The sequence below is a fragment of the Ctenopharyngodon idella genome, chromosome 7 (assembly GCF_019924925.1).
Source record: "Ctenopharyngodon idella isolate HZGC_01 chromosome 7, HZGC01, whole genome shotgun sequence".
Classification (NCBI taxonomy): domain Eukaryota; kingdom Metazoa; phylum Chordata; class Actinopteri; order Cypriniformes; family Xenocyprididae; genus Ctenopharyngodon; species Ctenopharyngodon idella.
The window spans coordinates 31,382,522-31,403,479 of record NC_067226.1 but is presented as its reverse complement, the minus strand read 5'-3'; the positions used below and the strand labels follow the sequence as shown (position 1 = coordinate 31,403,479).

The following is a 20,958-nucleotide window of genomic DNA, read 5'->3' as shown; positions in this document are numbered from 1 at the left end:
ATATATATATAGATAGATAGATAGACATAGATATAGATATAAATATATACTGTGTATAGATACAGTAAGAACTGAAGATGCTTTTCAGGAAAAATGGTGTTTTATTAACCACAGATGCAAACCCTCCTAAACAAGTAAAAGTAGCACTATGCAAACTACATTAATGCAAAACCTGGACGGCAGAAGAGTTACAGTGTGTATCTTACCGTTGCTGTGAAATTCACTCATGTATTTGCATGATGAATCTCTTAGCATTTAAAAAAAGAATATCATTCCCATATGCATTTCCTCTGTTAGGTAAATAATTTAAAAAAAGTTATGGTACGATATGGTAATTTATGGTATAACACCATATTTTTATTTTAATTCACATTAAATCCCAGTGAACACTCCTATATTACACGTTGCTAAAATATACAGTGTTGTTTTATTCTTTTAAACAGGCTTCTCTTTTCACTTGGAGTTGATCATATGTAAGGCATCTCGTTGGTTGCCCTGGTAACGGCGGAGCTGAGCGGGAAGGTGTGAAAGTGCAGGAATACGGGAGTTGTTCCTTTGTCTTCCTTCAGATCTCAAGACCTGCTCCTTCACTGGGAACATCCGGCAGGAATTCTCTGGGTAATTCTCAGTGTAGCCACTTTTTAGATCTTATGAGTTCCATAAATAGTTGGAGCGACACAAATCTTTGATCTTTTCTTATATTTCTTGAGAAGCGTTCTGAGTGAGGAATAAATACAAGCAAAAGTAAGACCTTCATGGAATTTGTTTATTTCTCTCTTGGGCTTGGGTGTTAATTTTAGATTTATGAGGGATTGTGGTAGATTATGCCCACTAGTAGCTGTATGATGTGGTTTTAATGGGAAATTAGATGGCTTGAATTCATGTTAATGATAAACACTGCTGACACCGACTTTTCCTTTTTCCAGTGGGTTTAGTATAATACTGCTGTTATTTACACCAGCCAGCAAATCAGATTACAGGAAAAATCTGGATGGATGGGTTCACAAATGTGCGTTTGATTATGCTGCAGGTGACATTGAAATGTTGCTTGCAAATTTTTATGTCATCAGTGGCTCATATTTGTTCATTGGTGCTTCATGTAAATTTGGTACATTTCCATAAAAGCTGCATGTCATGCCTTACATCTCTTTGCATCTCTTGCAGGTTCTGTTGTGGTGAAGAATGCAGAGAGAAGCTGTTTTCTTACGATGCAGTAAAACCAAAACATAATCTGCCATAATCACTGAGGATTTTGATTAGCAAAAAGAAACAAAGGGAAGTGACAATGGGGCGAAAGAAGATCCAGATTACCCGCATAATGGATGAGAGAAACAGACAGGTAAGATGAGGACGTCTGCTTCACACATCCAAACTGAAACCTGTAGTAAAAAATCTGTCTGGTTTAAGTAGATAAAAGAAATCTTTGAGTTGCTTCAACAGACCAATATATTCGCCAGACTTTGCCAAATATAAGTGAATCGGTGCTGAAATCTACAATGAGCCTTGCACATTTTCCGTTTTCAGATAATTAAAGATAAACATTGTGTTCATAAATGTCCATTTCAGTTATTTGCAAAAATGATGTTAAATATATACATAACTGTTCAAAATTTCGGGGTCAGTAAGATTTAAAAAAAAAAGAAATTAATACTTACTGTATTCACTATTCATTAAAGAATCATGAAGATAATGTATTATGGTTTCCTCAAACACATGAAGCAGCACAACTGTTTTCAACATTGATAATAATATTACAAATGTTTCTTGAGCAGCAAATCAGCATATTAGAATGATTTCTGAAGGATCATGTGACTGAAGACTGGAGTAATGATGCTGAAAATTCAGCTTTGATCACAGGAATAAATTACATTTGAAAATATATTGAAATAGAAAATAGTTCTAGAGTTACTGGTCTCTAGATATCAACGTTAAGATTTGGTTTAATTTTTTTTTTATTTCCTTGCTGGTTGCACACAACAAGCATTCCTCAAGACCAGTAAAATCCGGTTCATGAGCAGATGACTACAGTATTATGAACTATTTTTTTAAGGGGATTGGTCGAAAAGTCTGAAAATCAGACACAAACTTATGAGTTAGCAGTTTGAAGCGATTCAGTGGCTCTGAGTCATTCAGAGCGTTTCTTCACTAAACCACAATTAGTTGGGCTAAAAGAATGAATGGAATCATTAAAGTGGACCTATAACGCCCCTTTTACAAGATGTAATATAAGTCTCTGCTGTCCCCAGAATTTATCTTTGAAATTTTAGCTCAAAATACCCCACAGATCATTTATTATAGCTTGACAAATTTGCCCCTATTTGGGTGTGAGCAAAAACACGCCGTTTTTGTGTGTCCCTTTAAATGCAAATGAGCTGCTGCTCCAGAAGAGGGTGGAGCTTTAACAGCTCGTGCTTCGGTTGCTCAACAACAACAAAGCGGGAGAATCTCACGCAGCCAAAATGAGGATTGTCAGTAACGGTGTTCAGCCTTACATTGTTCAAGCCGGAGTCGACACTGATGGAGAAACTCAGGAAGAAGTTACAACTTTTAGAATGAAACTGGACGTCTCTGAATGGTTAGTGGATAAATGTATGTAGTTGCTGTGGAGTTGATTCAACTCATCGACTAGCATGTGCCGTCATGTTAATCTTTTGTGCAAATCCAGTGTTGAATTGACCCTCGTTTGTGAAGCAGTCCGGCGTAAAATGACGGCATGGTAACAACACTCTACTACAACAACTCTTCCTCTTCTCTAAAGCAGCCCAACATGGCCTCACCCCCTTTGTTGCGTGTTCTCGGGGGTGGGGTTTATGTAAATTTTAGGGTTAGTGATGTCATTAACCTGGGAATAAGCTCGTTGTAGTCCCTACCAGCCGTTTGTTGTAGTCCTTAAACAGTGATTTCTGTAAAAGAAAATATCTCCCTTTGCATGAACTTTGAGCGTCGTAACTTTGCAGATGTTGTTTATGCTCAAACAGCAACATTACACACTAACTAAAGTTAAAAAAGTCAAATCATAATCAACCACCCCATTAAAGGGTTAGTTCAACCAAAAATGAAATTTCTGTCATTAATTACTTTCCCTCATATCGTTTCAAACCTGTAAGACTTTCGTTCATCTTCAGAACACAAATGAAGATATTTTTAATGAAATCTAAAAGCTTTTTGTCCTTCCATTGACAGTCTATGCAACTACCACTTTCAAGCCCCAGAAAGTTAGTAAAGACATCACAAAGTAATCCATGTGACTCCAGTTTAAATTTAAAGAAGCGATGCGAGTGCTTTGTTTGCAGAAAAAAAAAGATCTTCATTTATGTTCTGAAGACGAACAAAAGTCTTATGGGTTTGGAACGACATGATAGTGAGTAATTAATAACAGTTTTCATTTTTGGGTGAACTATCTCTTCAGAAATCTGACCATTAAAATCCTTACAATTCCCATATTTAATGAACAGCATCAGATGCAGCCAACTGCATCACCATCAGCCCAATCTGTTTAGATGCCTTTTTTAAAAAGATTTCTTACAAACCCCTTCATCTTTGTAAACCGTTGGAGCACCAGCAACGTCCCTCAACTTCACTGCTAACATACATGATTTATATGTATTCAAATGATTGCTCAGGAGTGTTTAATGAATGTACAGGTCAGACTCTGGGTCTGTAGTGGTGAGACTCGGCTGATCCAGCACACAGCAGCTCTTGTCTGGGTTCCTCAGTGGACTGCAGTCCCTGTGGTATGGTAGCAGTAATTAGAGCAGTTCAGGGCTCCACATCTCTCATTAGAAAACTGGTCAGTCTGAGGGCTTGTACAGTCTCTCTCTCTCTGCCCCTGACGGCCATCACTCACAGCAAAACCACAGAGACACGCCTGAATTTACCCAGTCTGCACTGGGATCAAATACTAACCAGCACCACAAACCATATCTTGTCTAGGCGCTCTTGTTCGGTAGATTATTTTTGGTACACAGTGTTTTTTATTATCACTGAAGGTTTTTAGTCAGTGACATACATATGTGGAAATATATTCCTGGGTAAATGAGTAATTCCTCTGTACTATGCCGTGATTTTGGTGACTGTTTTATACAGTTATTAATAGAAATTCATTATCAGCAAGTTTATTAAAGGTTTCATTTATTTTAGTCTGATGTAAGAAGCCTTAAGACTTCCTGTTCATAATCATTCGCCAGAAAAAAAGGTACAAAAGCTGTCACTGGGGCGGGACCCTTTAAAAACCAACTAATATGTACCATTTAAGTACTAATATGTACACTTCAGGTAATAATATGTACCTTTAAGGTACCAATATACACCCTAAATAAGATACAAAGGTACCTTTTGAAAAGTTACCTCACAAGCTTTTGTACCTTTATTTTTTATTAGAGTGATAGAAAAGTAAAGTTTGGGGGTTTTGAAAATGTTTTTGAAAGAAGTCGCTTATTGCTTATTAAGGCTGCATTTTTTGGTCAAAAATACAGTAAAAACAGTAATATTGTGAAATATTATTATAGTTTAAAATAACTGAAGAGATAGTTCACCCAAAAATGAAAATTATCCCATAATTTGCTCACCCTCAAACCATCCTAGGTGTATATGACTATCTACTTTCAGCCAAACACAATCAGAGTTATATTAAAAAATATGAGTGAATGGTAGCTGATATTTTGAAAAAGTGCATCCATCCATCATAAGAATAATCCATACGGCTCCAGGGGGTTAATAAAGGCTTCTGAAGTGAAGTGATGGGTTTTTGTTAGAAAAATATCTATATTTATAACTTTATAAACTATAATCACTGGTGTCTGCTAACAGCCGTACACAAATCGAGTTCCAGCAAAAGAGTGACCTCTGACCTAACGCAAAACATAGGATGTATGACAAAGGTGTACTGTAAGTGATACTGTAACTGTACTGTAACTGATAAACGTGGAAGTGCAGAGGATAGAGCAAAACAAAATGCCGGTCATTAATTAGAAGTTTAAAACAAGAAGTTTTAAAGAAAAATGTCAGAGGATTTCGATATAAGAGAAGAGGAGCTACGTCATACGTCGGGTCAGAGGTCACCGTTCCGCCGGAACTTGACTCTATCGTGAACGCACGGACGGCTGTTGCCGGAAGCTATTGATTACAGTTTATAAAGTTATAAATTTGGATATTTTTCTTACAAAAACCCATCGCTTCGCTTCAGAAGGCCTTTATTAACGCCTGGAGCAGTGTGGATTACTTTTATGATGGATGGATGTGTTTTTTTGGGCTTCAAAATCTAAGGTACCATTTACTACAATTATAAAGCTTGGAAGAGCCAGGATTTTTTTAATATAACTCTGATTGTGTTTGGCTGAAAGAAGATAGTCATATATATCTAGAATGGCTTAAGGGAGAGTAAATTACAGGATAATTTTCATTTTTGTGTGAAATATCCCTTAAAGTTTTTCAAATGTGATTATACACTTTGACATTGACAACAAACATGGAAAGAGATTTTTTGTATCAGTGTTTAATGCACTGTTGTGAGAATTTGGCCCTCAGCTGTGAAGTGGGAGCAAGCCTGAGATTCCTCAGGGAAGCTGATAATTGGCAGGAAACATGAGAAGATCTGGCAACCCTGACAGCTGGGTCCCATCAGACAGTTGTGAACAATGACTTCTTCTGATACTATTAATGAAAAATAACGGCACATTACTTTTTGTAAGAGTATTAAAAGCTTGGTGTTGTATTTAATTTTATTTACACTATCGTTTAAAAGTTTGGGGTCGGTAAAAGAAGTCTCTTCTGCTCACCAAGGCTGCATTTATTTTCAAATATACAGTAAAAAAAGAAATATTATGAAATATTATTACAAAATATTAAACAAGTGTTTTCTATTTTAATTATTACAGTTTGAAAAAAATATATTCTTTTTTTAATATATTTTAAAATGTAATTTATTCCTGTGATCAAAGCTGAATTTTCAGCATCATTACTTGTCTTCAGTGTCACATGATCCTTCAGAAATCATTCTGATATGATGATTCACTGCTCAAGAAACATTTATTATTATTGTTTACAATGTTAAAAACAGTTCAATACAATTTATTTTATTATTTTTACTGTTTTTACTGTCACTTTAGACCATTTTAATGCATCCTTGCTAAATAAAAGTATTAATTTCTAAATAAATAGTGTCATGTAGAGGTAGACATTTACATTCCACATCCATAATTTACAGTTTTCTGTAAATTATTGAGTGTTTTTAGATATAGCTTTTGTTCAGATGTATCTTTTGTTTTGTGCAAAACCACATCAGTCAGCAGTGAGCAGATCTCTTCAAGTTACTTGAATACTTTATTTGATATCTATGACATCTATGATATCATATACACCTATTTCTCCTATCACTTTCATAGGTGACGTTCACAAAGAGGAAGTTTGGTCTGATGAAGAAGGCGTATGAACTCAGTGTTCTGTGTGACTGTGAAATAGCCCTGATTATCTTCAACAGCTCCAATAAGCTCTTCCAGTACGCCAGCACAGACATGGACAAAGTTTTGCTGAAATACACAGAATACAATGAACCACACGAGAGCAGAACCAACTCTGACATTGTGGAAGTAAGTGGCTACACATTACAGGATTAGTTCACTTCAGAATTAATTTCCTGATAATTTACTCACCCCCATGTCATCCGAGATGTTCATGTCTTTCTTTCTTCAGTCAAAAAGAAATTAAGGTTTTTGAGGAAAACATTCCAGGATTTTTCTCTATATAGTGGGCTTCAATGGGTTGAAGGTCCAAATGTTAGTTTCAGTGCAGCTTCAAATGGGTCTACATGATCCCAGACGAGGAATAAGGGTCTTATCTAGCAGAACGATTGGTCATTTTCTAATATTCAAATTATTTACTTTTTAACCACAAATGCTCGTCTTGCACTGCTCTGCGATGCTTTGAAGCTGCACTGAAACTGACATTTGGACCTTCAACCCCAGTGAAGTCCACTATATGGAGAAAAATCCTGGAATGTTTTCCTCAAAAACCTTAATTTCTTTTCGGCTGAAGAAAGAAAGACATGAACATCTTGGATGACATGGGGGTGAGTAAATTTTAATTCTGAAGTAACTAATCCTTTAAGACATTGTGTGAAGTTCAAAAGCAGAATAAAATCACAATGATTTGTTCTATTTTAAATACCAGTTTTAAATTGAAACAGAAGTTGTGATAGTCTTTTCTTCCCGAATGTGATATATATCCGAGTGAAAAGTCTTCTTGAACAAGAAAAACTGTAGGGCGGGACTTGATTTTGTCCATGGGGAATTGATGTGGTTTGCTGTTGCTGTGATGTCATGTGAGTGACAGGTTGCCCCGCCCCTCAGAGAAGAGATGTCGCTACAAGTCAAAGATTACGAGGACAAAAAAAAATTATGTGCACGGATAAATTGTTTATAATAAACTGCAATATTCCATAAAAAATGTCAATTTTGATTTCATGATGAGTTTAAGATATAAAGATTTGTGCTCTCCTATAAATTGAAAGTCAGCATGAAATGAAAATATACCCTCTATTTTCTAAATGAATGTTATCAATCTTATTGTGAACGATTCATCCATGCATGTTTCATTTTTTAACTTTTTTTTCGACCTTGTAATTTTTAATCAAAATGTCATAACTGGATCTTCCAGTGAAAAGTCTTCTCGAGTCATTTAGTCCTTTTAAAGGGTTAGTTCACCCAAAAAATTAAAATTTTGTCATCATTTACTCACCCTCAAGTTGTTCCAAACCTGTATGAGTTTCTTTGAAGAATTGTGGGGCACCATTGACTTCTATAGTATTTTTGTTTCATACTATGGAAGTCAATGGTGCCCCACAACTGTTTGGTTACAAACATTCTTCAAAATATCAAAGAAATGTATACAGGTTTGGAATAACTTGAGGGTGATTAAATGATGACAGAATTTTGGGTGAACTATCCCTTTAAACCACACTCAAGTTCATTAGTCTTCATTTTTGAATGCATCACCCACATCTAAAAATCCAGTCAATGACTGGCGGAAAAAAACCAAGTCCCCGTCCTACATTTTTTTCTATTTTATCTATTACACTTGTATCATATGTACATCACAATAACAAAAGAAAACATCTGTTTCATTGCAAAAACAAATCCCAGATATTTAATTTCGTAGTGGTTGATTTATCCTGAATCTTATGACCCATATCTGATTGAATAGTACCTCACAGAACGGCCTTTAACAGATTACACAAATGCATCTTGTAGCAGCGGCATCTGGAGAAGCGGGCTGCATTTACCGTTGTTGTAATACAGTTAACAAACAGTTGGGCCACATTTCGAGCATGCAGGCTGGAGTAATTATAGATCACTGTCTTCTGTGAGGCATGTGCTCAAATTACATCTTCATTGTCACATGCATTTGCTCCATTTACAGTTAGCATGTGAATCTAGCCAAGGCTGTTCTGTGCTTTTCCTTTTGCCAAGATATATAAGCACCTGTCATCTGTGTTTACATTTATTCATGGAAGCTTTCATCCAAAGCGACTCATACACTTTTGTGGTCACTGTGATACAATTTTTTCAGGCTTCTTTAGTGAATTAAAAGTTGAATGAACAGCATTTATTTGAATGCAAGACATACATGCAGTATTTGTTGTGATTGTTTGTGAGACTGTTTTCTGTTGAGATGCCAGGTTTAAAGTACATGGTGAATGTTCAGCGTCTAGCAATCTGTAGCTAAATCCTGGTGCTGAAGTCATGCGAACAGATTTTCTGCGAGTGGTGCTAATTGGTTGTAGCTAAAAATAAAGATCCAGTTTTATCCAACATTCATACCGAGGAAACCTGAGATACTATCAGTCAAGGACGTGGCACTTTTGGCAAACGCTGCACTCATTAGCCTCTATTAATCACAAATGGCTGGCGTGTACCAGCAATGCATTTCTGAATCAAAGTTATGTGTGCTGCTGATCTCACATTAGCATACCCTATCTTGTTTTACAGTATACTGGCATGCAAAATACTGTAACTATGAGCTCAGTTTCCACTTTAATTATTTGATATTCTGTTATAATATGGATTATTATAAAGGAGGCTAATCTTGAAGCTGTTCAGACAGAAAAGTAATAAACCTGAAAAATTCAAAATGCAATCTATCTCAAGACACTTAAAGGGGACCTAATATGCAAAATTCACTTTTACATGGTGTTTGAACATAAATGTGTGTCGGCAATGTGTGTACACAACAACCCTAATTATGGTAAAAATCCACCCACTCCTCTTTCTTTAATCCCCATAAATCATAAGCAGTGTCTCAGAACATGCAGATTGTAGCTTTTGTGACATCACATTGCTTAGGCCCCGCCCACAACTGCTGACGGACTCTGTCCTATTAGCATAGACCCCGCCCTGAGTGAGCTGTACACAGTCCGCCATGTTTCCTCGCCAGATCATTTAACAGCAGCATTCAAATAAGAAATGTATTCTTATTAAAGCTACTAAAGTTATTCAGTCAAGAGCAATGAGTGATTTTCTGTTTTTCTTTTGTTGTTTGATTCATATTAACAGCATATACAGCAGTAGATACTGTACATAACGCTGCTTTCCCTTTAATACACAGATCTAATATATACATGTGATTTCTTTACTTGCTGTTTACGTTCACAGACATAACCGACTATGTTTATGTAAACTTTGTGTATTTGACAGTTTAAGCGCAGTAAGACGTGAAAGAGAACTTAGTTTAATACTCACATGATGCACTGTCTGACTGACAGCTTTCTGTGCACGTTCTTTGGATGTGTGCGCTCAGAAAACCATATCTCAGAAGTTTATACTGATATGGCTTTAAAAAACATGCAGATAATAAACTTTCATGATTATGAAGAACTGAAATGTCATGTGAACGTGACCGCGATAAAGATGATGATCAAAACCAAACAGATGTTTTAGTTTTTGGCAGAGTATCTGAGGCACAAGCTGTACAGGCTCCACCCTCTTCTGGAAAGGGGAGCAGCAGCTCATTTGCATTTAAAGACACATGCACGAAAACAGCATGTTTTTCCTTCCACTTAAAAATGGGCATTTACAACATGGTATAATAAATGATCTGTGGGGTAGTTTGAGCTGAAACTTCACAGACACATTCTGGGGACACCAGAGCCTTATATCACATCTTGTAAAAGGGGCATTATAGGTCCCCTTTAAATGTAGCCTTCTGCTTCTCATATTTGTGTCCTCTATAGTATATCAGAAGATTTTTCATTGGGATTTGTCAATGATTGTTGTGTAATTTTTGTATTTATCAACTTTTATTGGAGGTCTACCATTGGTGGACCCTTTCACATTGATTACTCAATGACTAGATCTAGGAAAGTGGCCATAAAGTGCATTAACTTCTCCAACATCCTATAACCATCAAACCTGGATGGCCTGGAGTCGGTGATGATGATTTAATTGGGGCAGATCCTGTCAAATCAGTCAAAATTTTCACTGCATATCTTTTTGGTTTAGTCAGAACCTCCTAGTTGAACTCTTCAACCTCTATCTGAATCATAGGTGTAATTTAAAGCCCATTTATAACATTAAAGCACATAGTTACAGCATTACAGACGCCTGAGGATGAGATAAGCCTCTGATTTCCGTTCACTCTCATAAGGGCTCTTAAACTGCAGCAAGCAGGTCCTCAATCTACTGTCCTGCGCTTACACTTTTGCTTTTGCTTTAGCGCTTTAACATTCTGTAACAGGTATGGAAATATTCTGCATAGACTGAATACCTGCACTCAGTTTGACCTTTCATTTCCAGTGTGATGTAGATTTTTAACAATATCCTACCGTCATTCTTTGCTGCTCCCTACAGGTGCTGAACAAGAAGGAGCACAGAGGTTGTGACAGCCCAGATCCAGAGTCTTCATATGTCCTCACACCTCACACAGAGGAGAAATATCAGAAGATTAATGAAGAGTTTGACAATATGATGAGAAATCACAAAATTGTAAGCAAAATGTGATATGTTTTTCATTGTAGCATCTCTGTTACATACACTACTTAAAAAAAAGTAAAAATGTAGTTAATTTCAATGTTTTTGAAAGTCTTATTAAAGTCTTATGAAGTCTCAGCCTCACCAAAGCTGCACTAGTTCCAACTAGGGCTGCACGATTTGGGGAAAAAAATCAAATTGTGATTTTTCTGGTTAAAATTGCGATTTAAAAAAAAAAAAAAAAAAACCTCAAATGAATATATATATATATATATATATATATATATAACACCCAGTTTGTTGTGCTTATTTGTAGGGCTGCTGCACAATTTGATTTTGTGCTTGTATATTAATATGACTAATAATAATTATTATAATTGTTATTATTGCTAAATAAAAATACTAAACAAAAATATTACTATTGTAATAACACTTTCATTATTAAAAATAATAAAACAGAGTATTTAAGAATAAATATAACAATATAATAATAAGAAAATAATAATAATAATATTTTTATTTTACAGAAAACTTATTTTACGAAAAACTGCAAGGTTACCTGTTAACATGCACGCAGCCTATGACTATAAATCATTACAAACGTCTAAGGATTTATTATCAAATATTATATTATTATGATAAAAATCTGTGACAATATTTTGCAATATGTCTCATGCAGAAACTCTAAATATGCCTCACAGAAGTAATATAACTTATGACGTTCCAGGAAATCCCTAATATGGACAAAGGCATCAAGCTATCACTGTAGCTGAATAAAAAGAAGATAGAAATGCTTTGACTGATTAAATATGAAGACAATATACACACGACTTCCGCAATATATTTGAGTTCTTTAAGCCTTCTCAGGTATTTTCATATCAATAAAGTATATTTATAATGCAATGCTAATCGACATAGCATTTAAAGGTGAAATATGTAAACTTTTTGCAGTAAAATATCCAAAAACCACTAGGTCAGTGTTATATATTTTGTTCACTTGAGTACTTAGAATATCCCAAATGTTTCCAATTATTTGTAAATCGTGAGAAAATTGCAGTTTTAACCAAGGCTCCGGGACGTGTGAGGAGTCGCCTGTCAATTGCGTCATACCAGCGTTACCCTCGGTTTCCGGTTTTATTTTGTAGAAACCATGGAAACACCAAAGACACTTTAATATTTACATGTTTTAATAGGCAAGGGAACAACTGTTTTGATATATTTATAGTCAGAAAACTAGTTGTTGTTATATAGCTCAATACATTTAGTCTTATTGTTTAAATCTAATTTTCTTGATATTTTGTAAGTACCATGCTTTACCATGCCTCAGAGAAAAACACTATTTTGTGAACTAGCTAACATAGCATAATCAGATGCAGCTTTATTTTTAGTAACAGTAATACAGCATTTTCTCCATCATACAATACGTTTTAAAATAAATTGCATGCCATTTATCAACACAAGCCATCCAGCATTTAATATGATATTCTAAAATCGATCTATTTTACTGCAGTGTGTCTCAAACAAGTGTCTCACAGCAGCCGCCGAGCGAACGCACAGAGTAACATTATAACATCATTTTCAACACTCTCAAATGTATCTAATATGATAAACAGAGCTGTGTTACCTCATACTCATGACCGGAAAAGCGGAAGCGGCGCCGACGACTGTGGCATAATAAAAGTTCCGCTGCTCACGGCGTGTGTTGCGCAATCGCTCCAGCGGCCTCGTTCAGCTCCCACAACACTCGGTCCTGCTCTGCTTCATACTACAGTAACGTTAATAATTGCATCCATGAACATGATTTCTTCCCGAGTCCTATCCCTATTCTTTTGCACCGTCCTTTGAGTTGAAGACCACATGTCCCAAGATTCCGCGCTCAAACTTGCCGTCATCAAGCTACGCCTTTGTTTTGAATAGACCTCTAGCGGACAGAAATCCTACATACTGCACCTTTAATTACAGTATAGAATACTATAAAATTATATATTGTCTGCCTCATTCTATGATATGAAGCCACATTAGCTCACAAAAGGAAGTTATTTCAAACACTCGACTGACGTTATGAAGTGAGTTTGGAGTAAAAACATGTAATTAAATGTCTTTTTTGGACAACAAGTTTATGAACGCCTCGCATTACAAGTTTGGGAAGATGTTTGATGCATGTTTCTTTTTCAAATGCATGTTATAAGTGACTCAAACTCGCAGTGCTTTCAGATGGAGCAGCATTTACTGATGATCACAGAGCCGCTCTTCACTAACTTCACTGTGCATATATTTATTTTAATTAAAAATCACAGCCTTCGTGATTACATAATCGCACTAAGCCAAATTGCGATTCCAGTTTAATTTCTCTTAATCAGGCAGCCCTAGTTCCAACCATTAAGAGCATCCTAGCAACACTCTTAAAAAGCAGTCCCCCTTGGCAGGAATCACGGCCCCAATAGTCCCGGGCCTGCATCCAGAAAACCATAGCAACTTCATAAAATGTTTTTATTATCATGATTCTAATGTCGGAAACATTTGAAATGTTTTCTTGTTTTAATCTGACTTCATCCCTCTCGATATCTCTCTTCTCTGTTTCCATCAGCCGGCCTCTTTGGGTCACCAGAGTTTCTCCATGCCATTGACTTTGCCCGGCACCCTGTCCTACAGTACAGACAGCTCACTGGACACCCCAGCGTCCCTCAGCGGGGCGAACATACCGCCTCTGTCCTCCAACGGCCTCCAGAGCACCAACAGCACTGCTGTCGTGGGTTAGTATCTACATCATTACCATACATTTTATTTATTGCGATACCATAATGCTGTGGTGTTCGGTGCTAATTCCAGTGATGTTTTGAGGTAGTATGGAATGCCATGTAAATAGAGTGGTTGATGGATATGATAATCATTCATTTCCATGGTAAATATAAAAATATTATTGTATTACCATTGCTTTTGATTCATGGTGTTTTTGTCTTGTCAAACTGTGCTTAAAGAAATCGGTCTCATACGTTTTGAAATGAAACTTTAATTTATATCTATAACTAATCCTCACAGGTTTGAGTGCCTTAAACAGAAGGTTTTGTTTGTTTGATTCATTTTCATATGTTCAGATGGTTTGCCAGGATCCTCAGATGTTACGCTTCCAAACGGTGTGCAGTCCAGTCATGTGGGCAAGTGCTTTTTTGGTTAACTTATACAGTGTGTCTGACCGTGATGATAAAGTTCCACTAAGTAACAGTCTGTTTAAAGAACACACATTAAAAATAAGACTTATTTCTATGCTTGCTGTGTAATTCTATTTACATACAAACCACCTACAAATCAGGTGAATGTCTCTTAAAGAGCAGGATTTGTATGTTGTAGACAGATTTACTGGATTATGAGCATGAAGCTATCAATTTTTCACTATACTGTACTGCACATCCTGTATACTGTATATGTAGCTCATAAACCTCTATGAAAGTACCTGAATGTTAGAGTATGTGTGATTATATGTTTTTTTGAATCAGCTCTGTGTATTAAGTCCTGGTGTTGACTGGTGTGAGGTCACGACCTCATGGAAGTTAAGACAAACTGATCTTTTTATCCACTAGTTCTTCCTGCATTCCTGAGGCCATTTCTCTGTGTTAATGAAATACTCCAGGTTAAAGACAAGTGAAGCTCTGTAAATGGGTCGATCACCATCAGCAATGATGCATTGACGTAAAGACATTTATAATGTTACAAAACATTTGTATTTCAAATAAATGCTGTTCATTTGAACTTTCTTTTCATCAAAGGATGCAGAAAATCAATATATTAGATTGATTTCTGATGGACACTGAAGACTGGAGTAATGATGATGAAAATTCAGCTTTGATCACTAAATTGCAAGTTTATATCTCACAATTCTGACCTTTTTTCTCAGAATTGCAAGATATAAACACGCTTGCATCAGAATTGGTTGATATAAAGTCAGAATTGTGAGATATAAACTTGCAATTGTGTGTTATAATGTCCAAATCTGAGGGAAAAAGAAATGTTCTCAGAATTGTGAGATATAAACTCACAATCTCACTATATAACTCACAGTTGCTTACACAAACACACAATTCTGAAAAAAAGGTCAGAATTGTGAGTTATAAAGTCAGAATTGTGAGATAAAAAGTCACAATTACCTTTTTTTATTTTAAAAGTCTTTAAAATTCTTTTGTCACCACTGTGTGGTTGCAATTCGAAGCCCTGCCCACCCAAGGTTTACCTTTTTGACTGTGTAAGTTCATAGTTAACTACTACATTAACTACGCTAACCTGTGACTATGTTAACCTACATCTCACCTAAACTTTTAATAAATTCAGTTTTAATTGTGCCTCATTCAGCCAATGGCTTCGTCTGTGGTTCGGAAGGAAGCAGTATGGGAAGAGTCGTTTCTGCAAAACCTCAAGCGTCGTCTACAGTGGGCCGCAAACCTGATCTGAGAGTGCTCATTCCTCCTGCATGCAAGAGCACCGCTGCTTCACTGGTGAGAGCTCCTTTGTCTGCCGTCAGCAATAGATCTGCTATATGTCAGCGAAACATCCTGAAATAATTAGACAATGAGAGAGTATTATTGACCTGCCTGAAATGGCTCTTAAATCTTTTTCTTGCAAGCTGCCAGAAGGAGAGGAGCATTTGGTAAGGGGTATTTGATAATGTTTTATTCAGAAAAGCTTTTCAAAAATGACTCATTGTCTAGGTCATGAAAATTTTAAGAAAATCACTTTTATTACAGCTGCTTTATGTTCAACACTTACATGCTATGAGGCCATCTAGTGGTTCTTTGACACATTACAGCCAAAGCTTACAGTGAAAGTAAGTTTAAAAGCACAATATGTAAGATTTTTTAATTAAAATATCCAAAAACCACTAGAACAGTTATATATTTTGTTGACTTGTGTACTTACATTATCCCAGATGTTTCCAAAAATGTTTAAATCCAGAGAAATAAGCAATTTTAAGCATCATCAAGCTGCACCTTTGTTTGAATAAGTGACCTCTAGCAGCGAAAAATTACATATTTTGCCTTTAAGACACTATCTATCTATCATCCGTCTGTCTGTCCATCCATTCGTCTACTCCATCCATCCTTCTGATGTTTTATTCAGAAAGTCTCCAGCTCTCTGCATTATTTTGCAAAACAGTGTGTGATGAATAGTGATGTATGATAAATAATGAATAGTGAGTATAGATTGAATATAATTTTTGCTGTTGTCTGTAAATAGCTTTTTAGCCCATATATCTCCATACAAATCATCCCCTGTGTCTTCCTCCATTTTTATTTAAACCTCAGAGAACAGACAACTCTCAGTCCAGCCAATCACTGACCACACCTGTGGTATCCATGTCAACCCCCAGTCTGCATCCCCAGGGCCTTGTGTACTCAGCCATGACCTCATCATTCAGTACAGGTATATCATTGACCTATACATAATAAATCATCTAATAACACTAGGTTCAATCATGTCACTGTGAATGATTATTTTTCTTGCAGATTTTGCCTTGAGCAGTGCAGAGGCCAGTTCTTTACACGGCTTCAGTTCACCAGACACTGTCACATCAGGTCCAGGGTCTTCATGGAAACACAGCCAACATAGCCAGCCCGGGTTCAGTGCTCAGAGGTGAGGACATGACAGAGAGGTGTGATCAGGGCCGGATTTATGCATAGGCAATCTAGGCAAGTGCCTATGCCTGCACTTCCAGGGGAAGGGCAATTACAATGAGAAGAAATATATATATTTTTAATGATTATTATTTCACTCTAACAGTAAATCACTGTAAGACAATTATTTAAATTAACAAAATTTTAAATATCGGGCAGAAACCTTGTATCATTTTTTTCATAAATCATTACTATTAGTTACCCTTTAAGTCTGTCTGTGGGTTTTGCAAATATTTAACCACTGAAACGTATTAAAAAGAGCTTGTAACTGAACCTCGTTTCTCCATTGGATCCTCAAACTGTCAGTCAAACCTCATAACTCAACCCACCTCAAGCTTGCATGAAGTGACTCACACAGTTTGGATCTTGTCTCTGCTTGTTTGCAATGCAAGGGTAAATTAAGTACTGGTTCTCTGAATAAGTACAGCGTTTTCTTTACTCAAGAAACACTTTATATAAAGGCTAATGTTTTATGTATTTGAGGAGTGGAGAAGTGTCTTAGTTTAGCATTTGTCATCAAATCAGAGCCAATACCGTCTTAGCCTGTGCGAAGCTCTTCATCTTTTATAACATGAAATTTTGGCCAAATGACAGAAATTGAGCTACAATAAACTTATAATATAACCTATAAGTTGATGAAAATGTATTGCGATGCACTTACTCAGATGCAGCCGTACTAATGACGGACAAAACACAAAGGCCATGTCCGACATTCTACGAAATTCTTTGGTCAAAAACCTTGTAACTCTATTTGAGCTTGATTTTGGTAGAATGTTAATAATATAATGACACTTGCAAGTGTCTGACCATATAAAGCCAAAACATCAACGTTATTTATTTAAAAAATACCCATTTCCTGAAAAGTAGTGGTTTTGGACATATGAGGTTTCCGCCCGACAGTGAACGATATACAGTATGTAGTGTTGGGTGGGCCCAAAAATGTATTTTGCCTGTGGCACAGTATGCGGTAAATCCAGCCCTGGGTGTGACCACACTGTGGTCCATTTTGGGCATGCATTTCCTTCATTCACCCAAAGTGTTAAAGCACAAAACATTAACAAATACTTTCAGTCTTTTGTCATTCAAAAGAAGGGTTGAAAAATAAGAGAACAGTTGTTTGACAAGTAAATCAAGTTATTACGTCTGGTCCCAGCTTTCATACCAGTCTAAGATGGTCAGGCACATTTTTTTCAGGATTCTTTGATAAATAGAAAGATATAAAAACAGCATTTGTTTGAAATAGAAATCTTTTGTACATGCTGGGTTAAAAACAACCCAGGTTGGGTTGAAAATGGACAAACAAAGTTTGTTGGGTTGTTTTAACCCAGCAGTTGGGTTAAATGTTTGACCAATCCTGCTGGGTAGTTTTATTTAACTCAACTATTGTTTAAAAATTACTGTATTGCTCGCTTAAAATTAACCCAAAGTATGTTGGAAATGAACATTTATTAATATGTTTAATCAACAATAATTAAGTACTAAACATTTATTAAATTGCTTTTTAATAAATGTTCACCTTTTGATTATTATTGTTGCTTCTTGTGTCTGATTTTTAATTTCCAACCTAGTTTGGGTTCATTTTAAGCCAGTTATATAGTAATTTTTAAACGATAGTTGAGTTAAATAAAACTGTCCAGCAAGTTGGGCAAACATTTAACCCAACCGCTGGGTTAAAATTTTTAGAGCATTTTTAGAGTTTAACATTATAAATGTCTTTACTGTCACTTTCTATCAATTTAATGCATTCTTGCTAAACAATATTAATTTCTTTCAAAAAATTTTACTGAGCCCCCGGTATAGTGTAAATACTTATAACCATTATTGTTATACCTCTAGAAGCGCACAACCTCAGGTTCAGGCCTCTGACTCTTCCACCATCTCCATCAGCATCAAATCAGAGCCCATCTCTCCTCCCAGACACTCGGTGTACCCCAATATTAGGCCTCGGCCCAACTCCAGACAGGAAGTCGAGAGCTTCAGCTCTTCTGCTAGTTCATATGAGGGCAGCGACCGTGAGGACCAGCGGCTGGACTCTCACACGGCCACCGCGGTATCAGCACAAGGCAGCAGATCATCGCCCGAGACGGAGAACCAGCAGGATCCCTCAGTCAAACGCATGCGCACAGACAGCTGGGAAACTTAGGACAATGGATGGACTTTAAACAAGTCCAATTTCTGTCAACAGATATGCAGACTGATATGCCAAGACTCCTCTAAAGCAGCAGGTGTAAGTTCTTGTGAATGTGTGCAGGTATTTACAAGAATTTACATTGTTAAAAATATAAGTTATGAAGTGTCTGACACTTATTTTTTTTTTATTGTCGATAGAGGGTTAGCCTTGCTGCATTATTTGCAGTATATTATTTTTGAAAGCTTTTGTCTTTTGTATTTTTAACTGAATCCTCAATCAAAGCCATATAAATATTGATTGGGACTTGCTGTTTGTTGTGATGAAGTGTATGTGTTTGATGCCCTGGTGATTACAAATTTTATTTCATTTTTTGTGCTATGGCAAGTTTTAGATGAACCTCAGGTATCTGCATGTCAATCATCAACTGGCAGCCAAATGACACTTTCAGGTTTTTCAAGGTTTGTGGAGAAAAGATGATAAAATGGTCACCCTAGTGGATTATAAAATGAGCTAAAAATCATAAAATTGCCTTTTCGGCCTAAAACAACAATCCCTCTGTAAGAGAACGCAGTATAATTATGTCATTTTCGCAAAATAATTTGGAAAATTAGATGATTAATATAATTTATGCAGTGTAAATACTGTTACTTTAAAAACCCTGCATTTAAAAATATATATAAAGAATATTTAAATGTTTTTATCCTTTATTCAGACTTTATATCCATTTGCTAGTTGTTATGTGAACATTGAGCCCACTGTCTCCCATGAGATGCTTAGGTATTTTGCTGCTAATACCAGGTTTTATTTTACGGCTGTTCAGTAAATCTTTTTACATGCCATACAATATCACTTCTCACTTGATGACAATGCAATCTATGGAACTCTACTGGATGTCAAATTTTGTTCTCAGATCTAGAAGCTGATCCCTTTTATTGTTTGTACACCATGATAAATAGCAATAAACATCATGTTAATCACCTCTGTTGTTTTTAGCTGCTTTGGAGTTGTATACTTTTCATGTGTAAATTATTAACTAGGCCATTTACTTCAGTAGAAGGTTGTTTATGGGTATTTAACAGGATGTGAATTCTTTGATGATGTTTGAGGTTTTTTCCTCATTACCACAGAAGCATGCAGGGTTGACACTGTTCCTACTGTTTTCTCTTTTGTTTTGCACTAAACATTACTCCACTGGTTTTAAGTTTAGTCAAGGGGATTTTTTTTTGTTAGTGATCAGAGCAAACTACCTTTGCATAATACACGTGAATTCATTTCTGCAAGAATGTATTATGCTTTGAGTTACATTTAAAGGGTTAGTTCACCCAAAAATGAAAATAATGTCATTTATTACTCACCCTCATGTCGTTCCACACCCGTAAGACCTTCATTCATCTTCGGAACACAAATTAAGATATTTTGATTAAATCCGATGGCTCAGTGAGGCCTGCATTCAAAGCAATGACATTTCCTCTCTCAAGATCCATTTAAAATCCATCCGGATTTAATCAAAATATTTGAATTTGTGTTCCGAAGATGAATGAAGGCCTTACGGGTGTGGAACGACATGAGGGTGAGTAATAAATGACATTATTTTCATTTTTGGGTGAACTAACCCTTTACACAAATATGCATTTAGTGATGTATTGCATCAGTAGAATATAAAGTAAAACTAATTTGTGTTTTAGTCAATGCTTTTATCTAAAGCTTCTTGCATATGCTTATTCAAGGGATGTTACATTTGGATCAATCTGCAGGTCAAGTGCTCCAAAATATATGATTATATATAATATACAATTACTATATATGTAATCACTAGGCGACACCATCTACTATAAATTAGTGCATCAAAACAAACTAATAATACATTTATTTATCCAGTATTCATTCTTACTTGAGACAATATTTGTCATTTTCATGATGCCGTGAGAAAATGTTTTATGGTCCGAAGAGAGAAAACGTGCAAAAAGTCTGTTTATATCCCAGCTAATGACAACCTTATCTCACATCCGGAAAAGATTTACAGCAGCCTGACTGTTATGAGAAACTCGTAAGGATTACAATCTGATCCATGTGACTCTCAGATTGCACCAGCCTTGTTTAATATGGGCCAAAGAACGACCCTGTTGGGCGACAAATTAACTATTTCCATTGGGACAATAAGCGTATGTTCCTCCAGGGGGCGCTTGGTGGCTCACAACGACAA

General features: G+C 36.1%; 1 protein-coding gene and 1 long non-coding RNA gene across 7 annotated transcripts; one reads left to right on the top strand and one right to left on the bottom strand.

The window, feature by feature from the left end:
- The first annotated feature begins 468 nt into the window (after window positions 1-468).
- mef2ab (myocyte enhancer factor 2ab) lies at window positions 469-19,732 on the top strand. Of its 6 annotated transcripts, none has more exons than XM_051900621.1 (12): window positions 499-618; window positions 927-1,009; window positions 1,165-1,339; window positions 6,384-6,587; window positions 10,842-10,976; window positions 13,549-13,714; window positions 14,057-14,116; window positions 15,306-15,448; window positions 15,577-15,600; window positions 16,256-16,373; window positions 16,457-16,583; window positions 18,461-19,732. In XM_051900621.1, the coding sequence occupies exons 3-12, from the start codon at window positions 1,286-1,288 to the stop codon at window positions 18,765-18,767; spliced, it is 1,338 nt and encodes a 445-aa protein (XP_051756581.1). In that variant the 5' UTR covers window positions 499-618; window positions 927-1,009; window positions 1,165-1,285; the 3' UTR covers window positions 18,768-19,732. The 6 variants fall into 6 exon arrangements, with proteins under 6 accessions (XP_051756582.1, XP_051756579.1, XP_051756584.1 ...); XM_051900620.1 differs by having other exon boundaries at window positions 607-744; XM_051900622.1 differs by lacking the exon at window positions 927-1,009 and having other exon boundaries at window positions 469-618; window positions 18,464-19,732.
- LOC127516225 (uncharacterized) lies at window positions 586-10,949 on the bottom strand. Its single transcript, XR_007930951.1, has 3 exons — window positions 10,817-10,949; window positions 1,312-1,379; window positions 586-717 (listed from the first exon to the last, which is right to left on the bottom strand). It is a non-coding gene; the product is annotated as an uncharacterized LOC127516225 (long non-coding RNA).
- Window positions 19,733-20,958: the final 1,226 nt, after the last annotated feature.

Coding starts and splice junctions, on each gene's coding strand:
- mef2ab (XM_051900619.1), top strand. CDS start 1,286: ATGGGGCGAAAGAAGATCCAGATTACCCGCATAATGGATGAGAGAAAC. Junction 14,117..15,305: donor TGTGCAGTCCAGTCATGTGG/GCAAGTGCTTTT, acceptor TGCCTCATTCAG/CCAATGGCTTCGTCTGTGGT. Junction 16,584..18,460: donor CCCGGGTTCAGTGCTCAGAG/GTGAGGACATGA, acceptor TTATACCTCTAG/AAGCGCACAACCTCAGGTTC.